Raw genomic sequence first — 18,277 nt, 5'->3', positions numbered from 1 at the left:
CAGGGGGTCCCCAATAATATTAGTGAATTAATATAGCATAAATATCAGTTTAACCACTTAAACCCAACATCATACTTAGGCTATTCTACTGGTCCCCATTCTACAAGCTCACAGCACGTCACACAACAAATAATACAGTTTATACACTATTCCCAGTTTAAATATACAAAACTTCTCAGTGGGGACTTACTGCGAGGCTTTGCAATTGCATAACAGCTACTGACAAATACATTTGTAATAAAGGGGGGGAATGCTGATATATTAAATACTTTAATAACTAAAATTGTACATAGCTGCTCTCCCTGTTGTATTAGAACAAAGGGAGTCATCAGACAATGTGTATGTGTGTCCACCAGTAAGACTCCCTAATCGGGAGATAAGCGACCGTAGGTCACATGTATACAGAAGAGGGCTGTAACGGCGATTGGTTCCTAGTTGTGTGGGCAATGTATAGTTTTGTTTGGTGGTCTAAGAAATGTGGTGGCAGGCATGTTGATGACATGAGTGTACACATACTGTGTAGTGTGTAGCAATTTGCGTGTTTTTAGGGGCAAAACTGTAGGAGTAGTGGGCAAAAATGTGTTGTGAAAAGCGGCCTGAAGGTGGCGCTAGAAGAGGGCCATGTGAGAAATTAGGGGTGGGGTGTCCGCGTTGCCTTGGTGGACGAATAGGTACCGGCCGCGGCTCTCCCGGACGCTCCTAGCCCGAGTTACGGCATTTTATGTGAGCTGCAGTGGCAGGGGGTCCTCCACTGGGGGCGCCACCACTTTTGCATCCGTTCTGGAGCACCAGGAGTGGGTGGTCCCCGGGAATGCCCCGTGAGCAGCCCCGTTGGGGTGGTCATTTGGTAATTTGTCCACATGTGCTCATTTTTTACACTTGGGGGTCCCCGAGGCAGCTGGGGGTCCCTGGAGGTCCGGGGGTCCTTGGAGGGTGTAGTTTGGCAGGTAAGGAGTGTGTGTGCAAAATCTGGCATGGATCGGGGCAACGGGTGCGGAGATATGAGCAGGGCAAAAGTGTGACGGGACGTGTGTGACGGAGGGACGGACGGACACCTGGAGCAGGTTTCTATAGTAAATGCGACCTACGGTCGCAATCATATGAAGCTAAACTGGGTCATTCACACATTCCAGAGTGAAGTGGCTGTGAATGGGTGTAAGACTGGTATGGGGCGGGGCTACAGCTTTTGGCACCGCCCACACAGCGAGGTCTGCCTGTCCTTTTTTACGTCCTCAGAACACAAATAAATAGCCATGTCTTTGCGTTGCAGAGTCATTCACTTCTGTATCAACTATAGAATTGAGCATGTCTGGACGTGGTAAGGGAGGGTTGTCAAACTCTGCACACTTAAATATTAACTGGGATGAAATGACAAGTAAATGTATATATGGTAAGATATCTAATGATTTATATGGTGGCATTTTTCCCTACAAGTACCTTGATGAAAATCAAAAGCGGGTTTGTATTAAAAATATTAGTAGTAAAAATATCTCCGAGAAAAAGAGAGACGTCATGTGGCTGGTCTCTGTGAGGAGACTAGCAGTACGAGCAGTGGTCAAATGGAGCTGCTTCGTTAAAACCGTTAAATGCCCAATACTAAATTGTGGCGCAGATGAGACTATAGAGCACCTGCTTGTAGACTGTCCGAGATCTAGGGTTGTGTGGGGGAAGATGCCACAAATTGGTTTTAAAATTAAGATTGGTTATATGTCTGCCATGTATGGGGTCTTTGAGGAAAGGGTGTCTGCAGTAGAACAGGATTTTTATTGGAATATTATATGCACTGTTGTAGATAAGTTGTGGAAAACCAGGTGTGCCATGGTAATTCACCAGGAGGCCATCTCGGGAGAGGTGGTCTTCAAACAAGTCCAAACTGAACTCAAAAGACAAAGAACCCTGGACGCACGAAAAAAGAAACTGACACCATGGCACCTATTAACACTGTAAAAAAAAAAAAAAACACACTATATTTTTGTAAAGACGTATTGATGTATATTGCAAATATGTATTGATGTATATTGCCATTTATTGCCATGTTGTGTGGCCATGCATACATTGTAAACTTGTGAAAATACAATAAAGTATATTTAAAAAGTAAGGGAGGAAAGGGACTTGGAAAAGGAGGCGCCAAGCGCCATCGCAAAGTGCTTCGTGATAACATCCAGGGTATCACCAAGCCCGCTATCCGCCGTCTGGCTCGCCGTGGCGGCGTGAAGCGTATCTCCGGTCTGATCTACGAGGAGACCCGCGGTGTCTTGAAGGTTTTCCTGGAGAACGTGATCCGTGACGCCGTCACTTACACCGAGCACGCCAAGAGAAAGACCGTGACCGCCATGGATGTTGTCTATGCTCTGAAGAGACAGGGACGCACTCTGTACGGCTTCGGAGGTTAATAATACTGACTTGATCTACCAACAACACAAAGGCTCTTTTAAGAGCCGCCCACTCTGTCTTTACAGAGTTTATTCCATTATTGAAATATTTAAGCCAGCTTTTTTTCATAAATATGTAGTAGTTTGCCTCAACACAGTTGCAGTATACAGAGAACCGTGATTGGACACAATTGACACACTCTCCCTTATCTGACCAAGACAGTAAAAGTTGAAGGTGTACAGCACACTATGCACATTGAACTTGTGAAAATGGTCCAGTATTTTTCTACATTGTCTAGTTTAGAGAGTGACCTTTGTTATTTTTTAGGACTAACCGTTGCATGCAGATTACATTCAAACCCACTTTTGTGTTTGAATCCCATCCCAGCCATAATGAACATGATGAAATGCAATTGTTGATTGTTAAAATACCAAAAGTATTGGTATTAAAATGTACTTAAAGCACCAAAAGTAAAAGTACAAAAACTGTTTGAAAATAGCAGATCTACTCATAACGTGTGGCGATGCCAAGCTTGTAGATCGGCATATGTCTACATACTGATTCATCACACAGAAAGGGCATTATGTTCAACAAACAGTTTTACTTTTATATTATTATATTACAACTTAATAACATTAATAACGATTGTATTAACAATGTAATATTGTCACACGTCACTCTAAAGTCCCAGTAATGTTTCAACATTTTTTTAGTAGCACTATTATACAGATGCCAGATTTTATGTTTTAAAGTTAGACTTGTAGCACCAAATCATTGTCCTTTATCTATGTGACCATTTACTATATGTCGTATCTGATTGTACACTTGTAAAATGTAAATCACTCATTTAGGATGAATAGTGCCTGATAACTGTAGTGTCTAAACTGGACATTGACTGAGAGACGCCGTCATTCTCTGATTGGTCAGGAACCTCCTGGGGGAGGAACAGTACGTCACTGGTTCTGATTGGTGGGGAGCATTTACAAACTTAACCCCGCCCACTTATACCACATAAATAGTCCTGTATTCCACTCCGCCGACACATTTCTTCTTCGATCTACATCTCAAGAAACAAATCCAACCATGTCAGGAAGAGGCAAAACCGGCGGAAAGTCCAGGGCTAAGGCCAAGACACGCTCATCCCGTGCCGGGCTCCAGTTCCCCGTGGGTCGTGTCCACAGGCTGCTGCGTAAAGGCAACTATGCCCAGCGTGTCGGTGCCGGCGCCCCGGTCTATCTGGCGGCTGTTCTCGAGTACCTGACCGCTGAGATCCTGGAGCTGGCTGGAAACGCTGCCCGTGACAACAAGAAGTCTCGCATCATCCCCCGTCATCTCCAGCTGGCCGTCCGCAACGACGAGGAGCTCAACAGGCTGCTGGGTGGAGTGACCATCGCTCAGGGCGGTGTGCTGCCCAACATCCAGGCTGTTCTGCTGCCCAAGAAGACCGAGAAAGCCGCCAAGAAATAAATCTGCTTCACTCGTTTAACAAACCCCACAAAGGCTCTTTTAAGAGCCACCCACTCTTTCAAACAAAGATGAATTCTAATCCATTATATATAGACCGTATGTGAGCGGTTTATATAAACTTGACTTTCATAAAGTTATGCTGTGATGTAAAGTAAGCCAGTACATTTACTCAAGTACTGTATTCAACCACTATCCAGCATTACATTACACTCATTTATTAGACGCTTTTATACAAAGCAATAAGTGCATTCAACATAGGTAGTGAACGAAACTACTAATCACCATAAGCATACTTTTGTAGGTATTTTGTTTACTTTGCTGGAGTAATACTTTACTTCTACTCTACTACATTACAGAGGCAAATACTGTACTTTTACTCCACGATTATTTGATACTAGTTACTTTGCAGATTGTATTATAAAACCTACATTAACCACTTCAACCCTATTTTATACATAGGCCATTTGAAAATAGCCGATCTACAAGCTCATTGCAGATCTGCTATTTTCAAATATGTTAGTACTTTTGGTATATTGTGATGGCAATACATTTTGAACACAGGCCTTTTACTTGTATCAGAGTATTTCTATTTTTATATTGTGGTATTGCTACTTTTACTTAAGTAAAATATCCGAATACTTCCACCACTGATATTATATGGTCGTAATGACTTGCAGGCGTTTAATATCCTTTACATGTTTATAGTTACAGCCACATTCCATGGATTACAGTGCCTATTCACTAGTGCAATAATAGTCCTCGATCCAAAATGATTTGCAGCAAAAGCAGTTATTGTCCATATTAGAAGTTGACCCTTGTTGTTGTGAATTGGATGAGTGTTACATTTTAATTTAATTAAGACAAGATATGCCTACTTATAATTCGTATTCACCATAATCCTTGTGTTTTTTCACTCAAGGATAAATGCTTATTTATTTGCCCCGTGACATAAAACACACAGCAATGTATTTCACTTATCACTTTACTGTAAACTAGTATTCATAGTATTATCTATTACAGCAGCTCCAGTATGAAGTATGACGTAGGGTACCTCCTCAAATAAGGAGGTTCCTGGCCGCTAACCAATCAGAGAACGACGGCGTCTCAAGAAGGGCTGATAAAAGGCAGCAGTTTACTCGCTTCTTGCATTACTACTCAGTCTCACTCTCAACCTCGTTCAGACTCAGAGAAGCCATGGCAAGAACCAAGCAGACCGCTCGTAAGTCCACCGGCGGCAAAGCACCCAGGAAGCAGCTCGCCACCAAGGCAGCGCGTAAGAGCGCGCCGGCAACCGGTGGAGTAAAGAAGCCTCACCGTTACAGGCCTGGTACTGTGGCTCTGAGGGAGATCCGTCGTTACCAGAAATCTACCGAGCTGCTCATCCGTAAGCTGCCCTTCCAGCGCCTAGTGAGGGAGATCGCCCAGGACTTCAAGACCGACCTGCGCTTCCAGAGCTCCGCGGTCATGGCTCTCCAGGAGTCGGCCGAGGCTTATCTGGTGGGTCTGTTTGAAGACACCAACCTGTGCGCCATCCACGCCAAGAGGGTGACCATCATGCCCAAAGACATCCAGCTGGCCCGTCGTATCCGTGGAGAACGTGCTTAAACTTATCTGATACTGTCACAACCCCAAAACGGCTCTTTTAAGAGCCACCCACTTATTTCTGCAAAAGATTTCCAATCTCAAAACCGTTTGCCCAAACCGTTATGGCTGTAATTATAGCAGGGAAAATAGGAAATTGAGTGTATACGTTCATATTTAAGGGGCGTTAAGGTTTTATAAAATTCAATTCTTAAGAGAAATATGTCATTCTCATAATAGTCTGATCTACTGGGCTATTTGATCCGTGATGGGGGTCTCTCCTCACCCTCTCAAGCCCTTGGTAAGCACAAAATAAAACAGATAAAGGAGTACTAACAGAGCCCTCCAATTTCCCCTGGTTCTGCTGTCCTTATCCTTGTGAGAGGGCCACGTTTTTGTTTTCCCATATATATATATATATATATATATATATATATATATATATATATATATATATATATATATATATATATATATATATATATATATATATATAGTGAAAATTAAAAATCAGTCACCAGGACCATGGATGTGTGGGTTTTAATGGGGTACTTTAACTGCCATTGTTCACGAGTAGGCCAGTCAATGGTCTAATTAACAAGCATATTACAAGGACCAGAGGTGGACATTTTGTCTGCAACAGTAGAAAACACTGCATTCACACTATTATTTATTCATTAAAAATGAAAATAATTTCGATCCCCTTCACACATGCATTATCCCATTGCAAAAGTGAAAATATTAAGACACACACTCTTTGTTGTGAGTAGACTCTAATCTAGAACAAATGTATAATAAGCCGAATGGCTTTTTCCAAGGCTGCATTTAAAGTTAAATAAAAAAGAGCAGAATGAATTAGTAACTGGTCCTAGAAAAGTAATCTAAGCCCAACACCAGAAATTACCTCCCCCTAAAGGGCATATACGTTTATCTCTATAGTGTTGATGATGTCTTGTATATCGTTATAATGGAAACAAGGGCTTTTTGTGTTATCCTTTTACCACTGTGCTATTTGCAAACTGTTAATACAGTATTCAATCAATCAAAATCAGACGATGTGTCAATTCAAATATATGAGTAATACATATTTGCTCCCAGGTATCTTTATACCAAAGAAAATAACTTACAGCAACAGTTGACTTGTGATATATTTACTGAACAGTTCTGTAGCATGCTGCTATAAAGGCAGGCCTAATTGATATGGGGATGGACATATTTGTTATGGCAGTCCCACTGTTTTCATACAGAACGCAATGATAATGAATCATACAACCGGATGCAGCAGGTTATACATTGCATCATGGAGTTTTCCCCATTCATTAGCTCTCAATGGGAGTTGCTGCCATCAACTGGAGTGTGTTTACTAAGGTCAGAAAACCTTCTAAGTATAACGAAACGGATAATAAAACAAGAGTATAGTTTATGTTATCCTGTCGTCGGGAATGTCTGCTAAGAGGATTAAGAGGATTGGTGTTAATGTAACATAGTTTAACATTGTTTTAGAAGGAAAATGATGGGGGAATTGTGTTTTGCCCGTTGAAGAGTGAGGTGTTGAGTCTATCAATACAAAACGAGAGCGTTCTTCGCGTCTCAGATAATGTTCATGACAAAAAGGCACAAGTGTGCTAGCAGTGTGCCCTTTGTTACATTTCATAATATACACAGTCGTTTATAATATCTTGTTTTTTGTCGAGGAGAAAACACAAGTGGCGCATTAAGCCACCTAGAGAAGAGGGGCTCTGTGTGCATTGACTCTACATGGTTCTCATGTTTTGTTTAAGTCCTGCTCCTTCACTGTATTCTCCACCAGTCAGTCTAGTCAGTTGTACCAAGTCAAGCTACTACCCGAATCTGATAGAGTCATGGCAGAAGTCGCACCAGCTCCAGCACCGGCCAAGGCCGTCAAGAAGAAGGCAGCTCCCCGACCCAAGAAGACAGGCCCCAGCGTCGCTGAGCTCGTCGTGAAGGCCGTGTCCGCCTCCAAGGAGCGGAGCGGTGTGTCCCTCGCTGCGGTCAAGAAAGCTCTGACTGCCGGCGGCTACGATGTGGAGAAGAACAAGGCCCGCGTCAAGATCGCCGTCAAGAGCCTGGTAGCAAAAGGCACCCTGGTTCACACCAAAGGTACCGGCGCGTCTGGCTCTTTCAAGATGAACAAGAAAGTAGAAGCCGTGAAGGCGAAGAAACCTGCTGTAAAGAAAGCGGTCAAAGCAAAGAAGCCCGCTGTTGCCAAGAAACCCGCTGCGGCTAAAAAGCCAAAGAAGGTGGCAGCAAAGAAGCCCGTGGCCGCAAAGAAATCGCCGAAGAAAGCCAAGAAGGTAGCAGCTAAAAGCCCGAAGAAAGCAGCCAAGAGCCCCAAGAAAGTAGCCAAGAAGCCCGCAGCAGCCAAGAAAGCCCCAGCCAAGAAGGTTGCTAAACCCAAGGCAGCAAAGAAGGCAGCGCCCAAAAAGAAGTAAACTGTTATAAACCTGTCCCACCTTTATCCACAAAAGGCTCTTTTAAGAGCCAACCACAACTTTTTATAGGAGTTTTTATTTCCTAATTTTCACATGTTTAATGACCATAAACTATTCGTGACATGTTTTGGAGTTAGCTGTGTCTACTCAGCTCTCCTGCCAGATCCTGTCTCCACCGTCAGGACTCTTAGTAAAGGCTTGCGGCTTGAAAATGCCCCCCCCCCAACAATAACCTTAAGCTAACTCTATAACTGTATTAACCATTACATCGTCGGTTTAGCTATTGATGACATATACGTTTTAATATAAAATAGCTAAAATCCCAAATGACATGGAGTAGTGCCACTCGGGGGAAAACGTTATCACAATAGAGGACCAATTATATGAAAATGGGTGATGTGGCCCTTATATATTAATATATATATACACAAATAAAATTAGCAATAACGCAATGTAGAAGTAATGCATACACAGCAATGCATAGTATACACCCACATTTATTCACATACATAGACCTCTAACTTAATTATATATTTAAAAAAAAAAGATATACAAACAATATATATCTATGTTTTTCAGATCAGATCAATTAATACATTTAAGAAAAAAGCTGGGGAAAAAACACAAGATGGACATTACAAAAAGCACACACATTTGTGCTTGCGCTTAGTTGCAAGTGTGAACTCTTAAGGGTAAGGGCAAACTCAGAAAGGGATGCTGTTATAACCGATATATTATAACTATGGTTATAACCCTTACGTAGAAGCCATCAAAAGACAAGGGAGATGGATGAAAGCCCCATAAAATAATGTTTATTAGTTAAACAAACCAGATAAAACAGAGCCATGTCTCCAAATGAAAACAGAAACTAGGGTGATTTGCTGTGATTTATTAATAATGATAATTTAATTATCCAGTCCACGGTTTTTAAGTTTGTCTTTCTAAATGTCTTTTTGATTTAAGGTCTCATTAGGTCTATTTTAGTCACTTCAGCCCCAGGTGATGCATTAGAAATATTCTAGAGCTCAGTGAAAATGAACACCTAGAATAGATTATCCATGTTTGTCCCATTGAAATAAATGTTCTATTTTATATGGGAGACAAGAATAGCAGCACCACAACGTTTAAACAGTAACATATATTGTTATATAAACATATAATGGTCAGATATAACTTTTGTACACAGTCAACGTGGATTCCATTTCACCATTGTTTTAAAATAGCAGTATAAATAGAGAGATTTTTTAATAGTTAATTGCCTCCACCAAGTCTCTGTTTTGAGGTTATTGTCATGCAGAACACATAATAAAGGGGGTGGGGGGGCTGCAGCTTTTTAGGCAACGCCCAGTGCTGCCTGTCTTCCTAGACGTCCTCAGAACACAAATAAGAAGGCATGGCTTCTGCTCATGAACACTTCAAATTCTGCAGTATCAGCAAAATGTCAGGCAGAGGAAAGGGAGGGAAAGGTCTTGGAAAAGGAGGCGCTAAACGCCATCGCAAAGTGCTTCGCGATAACATCCAGGGTATCACAAAACCCGCCATCCGCCGACTGGCTCGCCGTGGCGGCGTGAAGCGTATCTCCGGTCTGATCTACGAGGAGACTCGCGGTGTCCTCAAGGTTTTCTTGGAGAACGTGATCCGTGACGCCGTCACCTACACCGAGCACGCCAAGAGGAAGACCGTGACCGCCATGGATGTTGTCTATGCTCTGAAGAGACAGGGACGCACTCTGTACGGCTTCGGAGGTTAATAACGATGATGTAATCTACCAACAACCCAAAGGCTCTTTTAAGAGCCGCCCACACTTTCTTTACAGAGTTTATTCCATTTTTGTTGGTGTGATACCCTCACAATTGTGAAGCAACTTGTGAAGTAACTTTTTTTTTTTGGAAAATGTGTATGCACTTTATTATTAAGTATTGTCCAGTACTTTTATTTGTATTATTCCTATTGTCACCAACCAAAATAATATCAGTAGTAATTCATTGTAGGTCACTTGGGATGAGAAGCGGAACCTTTGTGTGTAGCAGGTGTTGCCTAAGGATCCCCTTTAAGGACTGGGTGCCTCACCTTTTTCCTTCAGAGGAAAATTCGGAACGCAAGTGAACGGTTCATGTCTCATTCCTGTGTGCCTGTTTATACTGTTTTTCAGGTCAGTACACTGTGAAAACCATATTAACTAAACTCCTAAGGTTTAATGTTTATGTGATGGGTTTTAATGACTGATTTGAGTGTTTAATGTAGAGTTTAAGAAACGGTAAAAAGTCCGCAAATTGACACGCTGATTGAGTGCATAATGGCGCCTCCCTCTGTTATCCCATTGAAGATGGCGTTTGCCTCGTGTACTGAACACAGTAACATGTTTGTTTACATTTATCCACGACATTTCCAATGCTTGCTACCTGAACACTTGACAGATACATGATTGGGGAAGGGTTTTCTAAGAATTATCTACAGCTAACTTTGTTTTATTTCATTACCTGGAGCTGAGGTGCTGAACAGATATTTTGCATTTATAATATTTTTCTACTAATAACTCTTTATATTTTCGAAGTATTTTGGATACCTTACCATTATTATTGATTAATGGCTTTATTGCAAAAGTGCATTTATTGAGGTTATTGTGTTTTGGGTGTATTGGAAAATGCTCATCTTTTCCATTATTATTATCTACAGTTAATTGATATTCCCTATGTGATGATGTGTCATGTTTTGAAAAGACAGTCAACTACTAAAAAATACCTTCAAGCTAAAGAATGTGGCTTTTGTTGAATAGATACTGATCCTTGATTTTATATCAGATGCAAGCTAATGTTGAATCTATTGCACTAAGACAGTAGCTATATGGGACCATAGTGGAGCACATTGCTGAAACGATCTTTCACTTGGTGATACAAGCACCAAATTTGGCACACAAGTGCTTCAGAACCTACTCTCTCAGAAAAGTACGAGATCCACTTGAAAAAACAATATGGCCGCCATTTTTCAAGATGGCCGCCATTCGAAGTGGTTTTAAATGGTGGTTGAACTATATTTTGATTGAATAATCCTATTTTGATGGTCTATACATCCAAATATATGTTTTTGAGTATGTGAAATCCAATTCTGCATTTACAAAATTTTAATTATTGGATATTATGATGATACAAATGCTGTGCTGTGCTGTGCTGTGCTGTGCTGTGCTGTGCTGTGCTGTGCTGTGCTGTACTATACTGTACTGTGCTGTGCTGTACTGTACGGCACTGTAGGCACTGTACGGCACTGTATTATACTGTACTGCACTGTACGGCACTGTACTGTGCTTTACTGGACTGGACTGGACTGTATTATACTGGACTGTACTGTATTGGACTGTAGTACTGTACTGGACTGTACTGTATTATGCTGGACTGGACTGGACTGGACTGCACTTTGGTCATATGGAACCAAACCGTAACAGTTTGGTTCTTCTTTTAGTCCTCACATTTGCAGACACACAACTGTGTACACTTAAGCATGAAGTGGTAGCATTTGCATCGTCCTCGGGATTCAGTCTTTTAGACACATTTTGTCAACTGCTCACAAGTCTGAACAATAGGTGGAGGGATTGTCCAGACCTCTCCATCTTTTTGCCAGCCACAGTTGGCAGGGCTTTCAGTTTGCATTTTGCACACTGTTGCCTGACATGCAGTTTTCTTGCCTTTACCATGAAAAGCTGACACAACTGTCTTTCCACTGGCGTGGAAGGACAGCATGCCACTGGATTTCTCTGGGCCAACAATTACTACCATATCATGAATTGGCAATCACCTAATGGACTGACCCTGGCCAAATTATACCCACATAATTTCTAAGCCTGCACTGACTGCAACAACAAGAATATCTGTGTTGCATGCCTCAATCAACACAGACTTCATTTGTTGCTTGGCTGCATGGAGAGCATGTGTGAAGATGCTGGAGTCAGCTTCTTCGTGGTTGCAAGGACTTAAGCCTTCAAGGCTGATGAGTTTGTTTGTCTCCCGCGCTGGGTAACCGTCTTCCACGCCGACATCTCGCCACTCCGACTAGTGGCTTCCGCGTGCGGTTAGGGTTAGGGTGAGGTTTAGGTATAGGGTTCGTTAACGTCGGAAAGGCGACATGTCGGAAAGCCGCCATGTAACCCCCGCGCTGGCACATCCTTTCAATTCAGGTGCGGCAATCTAACTACAATACTACAACAAACTAAACTTGTAGTTGAGATATATACAGGGGCTTATTAGCATTTGGGACATTAACGTATACTACAGTACAAACTACAATGAGTACACCACTACAACAGTTAGTAAACTACACCTACAGCTAGTACACTACAAGCCGACACTGAACCCCATGCTGAGTCTCACAGCAGTGATGTCACCAGTGTGCCCGGGTTGTGCTTTGACATCACTCTTATAAAAAATGACAAACCAATAGAGCTTGACCACAGCATTTCAATGAATGATCATGGATGTTTCCCTTCAACTTAATGCAATATCTGTGATCAGACAGCTTCCGAAAATGCTCATTTTGAGTCACGTAATAACCGCCATCTTGAAAACTGGCGGCCATATTGGAATTCAATTGACACTATTGAGTTCTTCCAGTCAGAATACATTCATTTTGATGTTTGGATCATTAATACATTTGTGTTCATTCAAGTTTTACTTCAAAAAACATTTATTTTGCATTTGATGAGGCGGCCATCTTGAAAACTGGCGGCCATCTTGGATTGTCAGCTGGATCTCGTACTTTTCTTAGATAGTACATCCTGGACATCATTTGTGCCAATTTTGGTGCTTGTATCACCAAGTGAAAGATTCTGATGGAATATTGACTTAATGTGCTACACTACCAGTACAAATGCTGAAATATGGCCTTTGAATGTATTTCATTGTGATCTGATGACTATGAGGTTTAATGGGAGTATTGAATCCAAATGGTTATATTGTAAATGTTGAAAGTGGAAATATGCAAATGTATTTTAAGGGACAGCAGCTCATACACACAACAGATATACAGATACTCACCTGTAAAACACCAACACATATACAACACATTCACCCACACACATACATGCCATACCTACCTGAACACACACACACACACACACACACACACACACACACACACACACCTGGAAGGGAATAATTGTACACACACACATGCTCACCTTGAAGGTGCTATGGACATTGCTAAAAAAAGAGACATTATTGCAGTTTTGGGAAATGTTGATTGATTGATTTATTGTGATATATTGTGATGCTTTATTGTATGATTGTGAATAAATTGAGAGGAAAATTAGGAACACAAGTGAACGGTTCATGTCTCATTCCTGTGCCTGTGTTTACTGTGTTTTTCAGAGACCAGTGAGACATTGAACAAAATTCAATCTTGTTACTGTGGTACCCGACTCAGTCTGGGACCCGTAACATTGGCAACTTAAGGTTATACTTATTTGGGGTTGGTTGCAGTTTGACAAGTATAAATGATCCATGGTCAGTAAATGCTAATTGTAAATTGGATGAAATGCCATACAGGCATGTTGTAGGGGTCTGCTCATAATTCTGACATAACATTATTCCAACCGTTAGGGTTAGTTATAATTGGGTGAGTGATACAGACGCTTAAAAACAGCCAAGATAACCTGTCTGTGTTCATTTATATGTATTGCTATTCAAAGAATCGCCAGTGGGGGACAGGGTTGAAGTAAGGAAAAGTACACTGCAGTGGCCATGATGTAACATGCCACTTAATGTTTTATAACAGATTGTTTTAACAAGACATTTAATTGTTATAAGAAGCTTTAGGAAAGCTTGTCAAGATTAAGATAGGGGAAACCATGTCCACTGGTCCAGCATTTTCTATATTTTCTAGTGCAGAGAGTTTATTTGACCGTGCTATTATACTTATTTTTTGAACGCAGATGAAATTCACATTCACTTGCCAGCACCATGTCATGCTCCCTGATTCAGTTTGGAACAAGTTCCCATAGTGGGAGTCGAACCGAGGCAGCCTGGGTGAAAACTAGGAATCCTAACCGCTAGACCATATGGGAATGTGTAAAACCATCTACTTAATTTACATCAGAAAGAAGTATCATCTCGGATTAGTAGCAAGCAATAGTCTGCAGTTAGTGGATTGACTCGATTATACTGTGTAAATTATGTATCGATAGAAAAGTATGTTAAAACTGGATTGAAATTGGAGCGTGGAACAGAGCTATTAATTCCAATTTAAATATAGATTTACCCTAAATGTTTATTATACTTTATCCCTAGTAGGCGGGAAAACATGCAGAAACAGAGACAGTGTAAGACACCTCCCTCTGTGGGTCACGTAAGCAGTAAACAAAAAAAAAAGGCTGGGTTTCCGAGGCTACGTAAGCAGTGGCACCAACCAATCATGTGCTGGGAGTAGCACACCTCATTTGCATTGGCATGGTATAAATACTGGTGCGACATCAGTTTGAACACACTTCTTTATTTCAACCTACAAAGAAAGAACCATGCCTGAAACCGCCAAGCCAGCGCCCAAGAAGGGCTCCAAGAAAGCCGTCACAAAAACCACCACCAAGGGCGGAAAGAAGCGCAGAAAGTCCAGGAAGGAGAGCTACGCCATTTACATCTACAAGGTGATGAAGCAGGTCCACCCTGACACCGGTATCTCCTCCAAGGCCATGGGCATCATGAACTCTTTTGTCAACGACATCTTTGAGCGCATCGCCGGTGAAGCCTCCAAACTGGCTAACTACAACAAGCGCCGCACTATCGCGTCCAGGGAGATTCAGACCGCCGTCCGCCTGCTGCTCCCCGGTGAGCTGGCCAAGCACGCCGTGTCTGAGGGCACCAAGGCGGTGACCAAGTACACCAGCGCCAAGTAATCTACCCAGTCCACTCTAAACACAACGGTCCTTTTAAGGACCACCCATATTATCAAGAAAGGGCATATCCATATTGCATCTGGGCTATTCATCAGAAATATGATACTTGACTGTCAAGTACCCCCCTCCCTTTGTTTAAACTGACAAAAGCGTTTCTTGCACTACATGTATTGCCTTTAAAAAATGGATTATCCTATGTATGTAATATTACAATAGAAATACTTAAATGGTCAATGTTAAGATAGAGAAAGCCTAGATAAACAGTACACTGTAACAGTAACATTATGGAGATGTAATGGATTGTAGGTAGCCTACTGTTAAAACATAGCATAGGCTTCTTGTACTATAATAGAATTTGAATAGCCTACTTTACCCCCCATGAGAGTTCTTTTGCATATTCTAGTGTCCCATTGATTGTCTTGATTTTGACTGGAGTAGTTTCTGCTGATTGTCCTTGATTCAAAATAGACCTTTGATGTAACTAGGCTTGACTTAAAACAATGTAGTGGACACCAAGAGTATTTCTATCTAGTGGAAAATCGCTGGACTCGCTATAACGATAGCTTGAATTTATTTAGCGCCTTTCATGAACCATATGACGCTTACACACAACTATATTTACCATAAGATGGCAGAATGGACCTTACATTTACACCTTTAAAAAGTACACAGTGCAACAAAAAACACCTACAATGGATTACAATCTGTGTTCCATGTAAACACTCTAAAATAAACTTAGCATTTATAAATGATGATGTGATGTTTAGATCTGTCCATGCAATGGGTGATTGTGAGCACTTTAACTAAGTAGGGTCATCTATTAATGAGTAGGCCTATATATAGTATATACTTATACATACATTGTGTAGTCTTACGCATATAGCGAGTGATCAGACCTCATAAGCATGAGCGTGACAGCTGAACACTGGTCATGGCATTATTTGCCATAATTCATTTAGGTGTCAGTGGTGGCCAGCTAATGTACATTAACACATTTAACTGAAACACATGTGGTGTTTCTTTTCCTTTGCTGTGCTCCTAGGCTACCGTATTCCTTTTGATAAAATTAAAGAAGATATATTGTATACCCATATTGCCTATTATAATAAATTATGAAGCAATCTGGGTATAAATGTGCTATGTAAATTGCTTGTAAATAAATGGTGTGCTGTGTTTATACATTTTAGATGATGTCAAGTAATAATTATGTAATATGCCATATGTTTTGTAAATGGCACCATTGGAAAAGTGGAGCTTGCTCTCAACTGGCCATCCTCTCATAAGTCACCATGCCACAGGGCAGGACTGTGTTTGCAGACACTGGAAAGTTTTACATTTAAAACAAAACGCTTTGCCAAAGAGGATCTGTTTAAGTGTTGTTCCAAAGTCAGACATCTCAGCTTGATCTGCAGCAAATAGGGAATTGGATATTCTATGTTTAAACTATTTTAAACGACAAATGACAGAGGAAAGCTGGCAAACTACTCTCCTTGTAATGGTGTATATGTGAGGTTTTTAACGTCTCCAAACAAAACGCAGGAGTCCTCAGCGCTCCACATGGTTTGATTATGAAGTGAAACTTGTCTGCTATCTGCTCCATTTGTTGTTTTGACTTAAATCCATTTCTACGTCTGTATTTTATTTGGTTTTAGTTGTGGAGAAAACACAAGTGTCTCAGTATTCTGCAGCACACAGAGCACTGACCCAGTGGGTTGAGTCTACATGGTTCTCACACATCCTTTAACCTCCTCCTCTATTCTATCAGTCTCTACTCAGACTTTTGTTCAGTGCATCTGAAACACCAACCAGAAGACAATGGCAGAAGTCGCTCCAGCCCCAGCTGCCTCCCCGGCTAAAGTAGCCAAGAAGAAGGCCGCGGCCAAGCCAGTGAAGGTCGGTCCCAGCGTCCAGGAGCTCATCGTCAAGGCTGTGAGCGCCTCCAAGGAGAGGAGCGGTGTGTCTCTGGCCGCCCTCAAGAAGGCTCTGGCCGCCGGTGGCTACGACGTGGAGAAGAAGAACAGCCGCGTCAAGATTGCCGTGAAGAGCCTGGTGGCAAAGGGCACCCTGCTCCAGACCAAGGGTACCGGGGCGTCTGGATCCTTCAAGCTCAACAAGAAGGCTGAGGAGAAGGTAAAGAAACCCGTTAAGAAGGCAGTCAAACCCAAGAAACCGGCAGCCAAGAAACCCGCCGTGGCAAAGAAATCCCCCAAGAAGGCAGCAGCTAAGAAACCCGCAGCCGCTAAGAAATCTCCCAAGAAGGCAAAGAAGCCTGCAGCTGTAAAGAAACCAGCAGCCAAGAGCCCCAAGAAGGCGGCCAAGAGCCCCAAGAAGGTGAAGAAACCCGCTGCCGCTAAGAAAGCACCAGCAAAGAAAGCAGCAAAGCCCAAGGCAGTGAAACCCAAGAAGACAGCCGCTAAGAAGAAGTAAACATTCACACAGCAACCTGTTTACCCCACAAAGGTTCTTTTAAGAGCCACCCACAACTTTATTTAAAGAGTTCCTTCTATTGTTTATCTTGGCGCTGACATTTATTATTAGTTATCTCTTTTTTTTTATTCAACTGAGTAAAGAGGAGAGGGTGGACTTATGTGATTGTTAGCGGTGAGAAGTTCTCACTGAGAACTAATGGTCAATGTTGCTCGGTTTTGCGAGAAAAATAAGCACAAGGTATATGCAAGTGACCCATGGCCCCAAAAGATGCCATGAGCGCTAAAGCCTGTACATCGGTAGGCGTTGGGTCTGAGTTTTAGATACAGATAAGGCTGCCCATGCAATCAGGGTGATTGTGTACAAATTAAATGTGGTAATTTTACAAACACTGATATTTCTTGGTATGAATATTACATGCGAACATATAATCATAATGATCAAATATAGGTGCATGATGCAAGAGAGAACATTAAGTGATACATGTGAAAATATGATTAATATACAACATATAGTGTGGGAATAGATATTAGGAGAGAATATAAATATGCATATTCAACATGAATTCACTCATTTTATGTTATGTTTTAATCACATCTAACAGCCATGGCATATCTACATACTGATACATCACACAGAAACTGCATTATGTTCAACAAACAGTTCGTTTTACTTTGGATTATATTACTTAACTTAATAACACATTAATTATAACAATTGTATTAACAATGTAATATTGTCACACGCCACTCTAAAGTCCGAGTAATATCTTTTAAAATGTGTTCATCATTACAATGGATCCTATTCACAGCAGCCTGTACATGTTGGTTAGTTGTACCTTTTATTTAGCTTGACCACTAATACTGACAATGTTATTTTAGTAGCACTATTATACAGATGTTTTAAGGTTTAAAGTTCATTGTCCTTTATTCATGCGACCATTTACTATGTCGTCTCTTGATTGTACACTTTGTAAAATGTAAATCACACATTAGGATGAAGAGTGTCTAAACTGGACATTGACTGAGAGACGGCGTCATTCTCTGATTGGTCAGGAACCTCCTTTGAGGAGGAATCGTACGTGACTGGTTCTGATTGG

General features: G+C 41.5%; 7 protein-coding genes across 7 annotated transcripts; all 7 read left to right on the top strand.

The window, feature by feature from the left end:
- Positions 1-1,305: 1,305 nt before the first annotated feature.
- Positions 1,306-2,393, top strand: LOC311054840 (histone H4-like; the record flags this gene model as incomplete). The annotated part of the gene is made up of 2 exons (XM_084070840.1): positions 1,306-1,318; positions 2,083-2,393. The coding sequence occupies 2 exons, from the start codon at positions 1,306-1,308 to the stop codon at positions 2,391-2,393; spliced, it is 324 nt and encodes a 107-aa protein (XP_083926966.1).
- A 1,063-nt stretch (positions 2,394-3,456) lies between these two features.
- LOC311055131 (histone H2A-like) lies at positions 3,457-3,840 on the top strand (the record flags this gene model as incomplete). The annotated part of the gene is made up of 1 exon (XM_084071233.1): positions 3,457-3,840. The coding sequence occupies one exon, from the start codon at positions 3,457-3,459 to the stop codon at positions 3,838-3,840; it is 384 nt and encodes a 127-aa protein (XP_083927359.1).
- A 1,194-nt stretch (positions 3,841-5,034) lies between these two features.
- LOC311055124 (histone H3.2) lies at positions 5,035-5,445 on the top strand (the record flags this gene model as incomplete). The annotated part of the gene is made up of 1 exon (XM_084071226.1): positions 5,035-5,445. One exon carries the CDS (start codon positions 5,035-5,037, stop codon positions 5,443-5,445), a length of 411 nt encoding a protein of 136 aa, XP_083927352.1.
- Positions 5,446-7,283: 1,838 nt separating this feature from the next.
- LOC311055112 (histone H1-like) lies at positions 7,284-7,874 on the top strand (the record flags this gene model as incomplete). The annotated part of the gene is made up of 1 exon (XM_084071213.1): positions 7,284-7,874. The coding sequence occupies one exon, from the start codon at positions 7,284-7,286 to the stop codon at positions 7,872-7,874; it is 591 nt and encodes a 196-aa protein (XP_083927339.1).
- A 1,438-nt stretch (positions 7,875-9,312) lies between these two features.
- Positions 9,313-9,624, top strand: LOC311055152 (histone H4; the record flags this gene model as incomplete). The annotated part of the gene is made up of 1 exon (XM_084071254.1): positions 9,313-9,624. The coding sequence occupies one exon, from the start codon at positions 9,313-9,315 to the stop codon at positions 9,622-9,624; it is 312 nt and encodes a 103-aa protein (XP_083927380.1).
- A 4,752-nt stretch (positions 9,625-14,376) lies between these two features.
- LOC311055141 (histone H2B 1.2-like) lies at positions 14,377-14,751 on the top strand (the record flags this gene model as incomplete). Its single annotated transcript, XM_084071243.1, has 1 exon — positions 14,377-14,751. The coding sequence occupies one exon, from the start codon at positions 14,377-14,379 to the stop codon at positions 14,749-14,751; it is 375 nt and encodes a 124-aa protein (XP_083927369.1).
- Positions 14,752-16,566: 1,815 nt separating this feature from the next.
- Positions 16,567-17,178, top strand: LOC311055110 (histone H1-like; the record flags this gene model as incomplete). The annotated part of the gene is made up of 1 exon (XM_084071211.1): positions 16,567-17,178. The coding sequence occupies one exon, from the start codon at positions 16,567-16,569 to the stop codon at positions 17,176-17,178; it is 612 nt and encodes a 203-aa protein (XP_083927337.1).
- Between the last annotated feature and the right edge of the window lie 1,099 nt (positions 17,179-18,277).

Source organism: Gymnoscopelus microlampas, assembly GCF_963454915.1.
Source record: "Gymnoscopelus microlampas genome assembly, chromosome: 11".
Lineage (NCBI taxonomy): Eukaryota > Metazoa > Chordata > Actinopteri > Myctophiformes > Myctophidae > Gymnoscopelus > Gymnoscopelus microlampas.
This window is presented reverse-complemented; position numbering and strand designations above follow the sequence as displayed.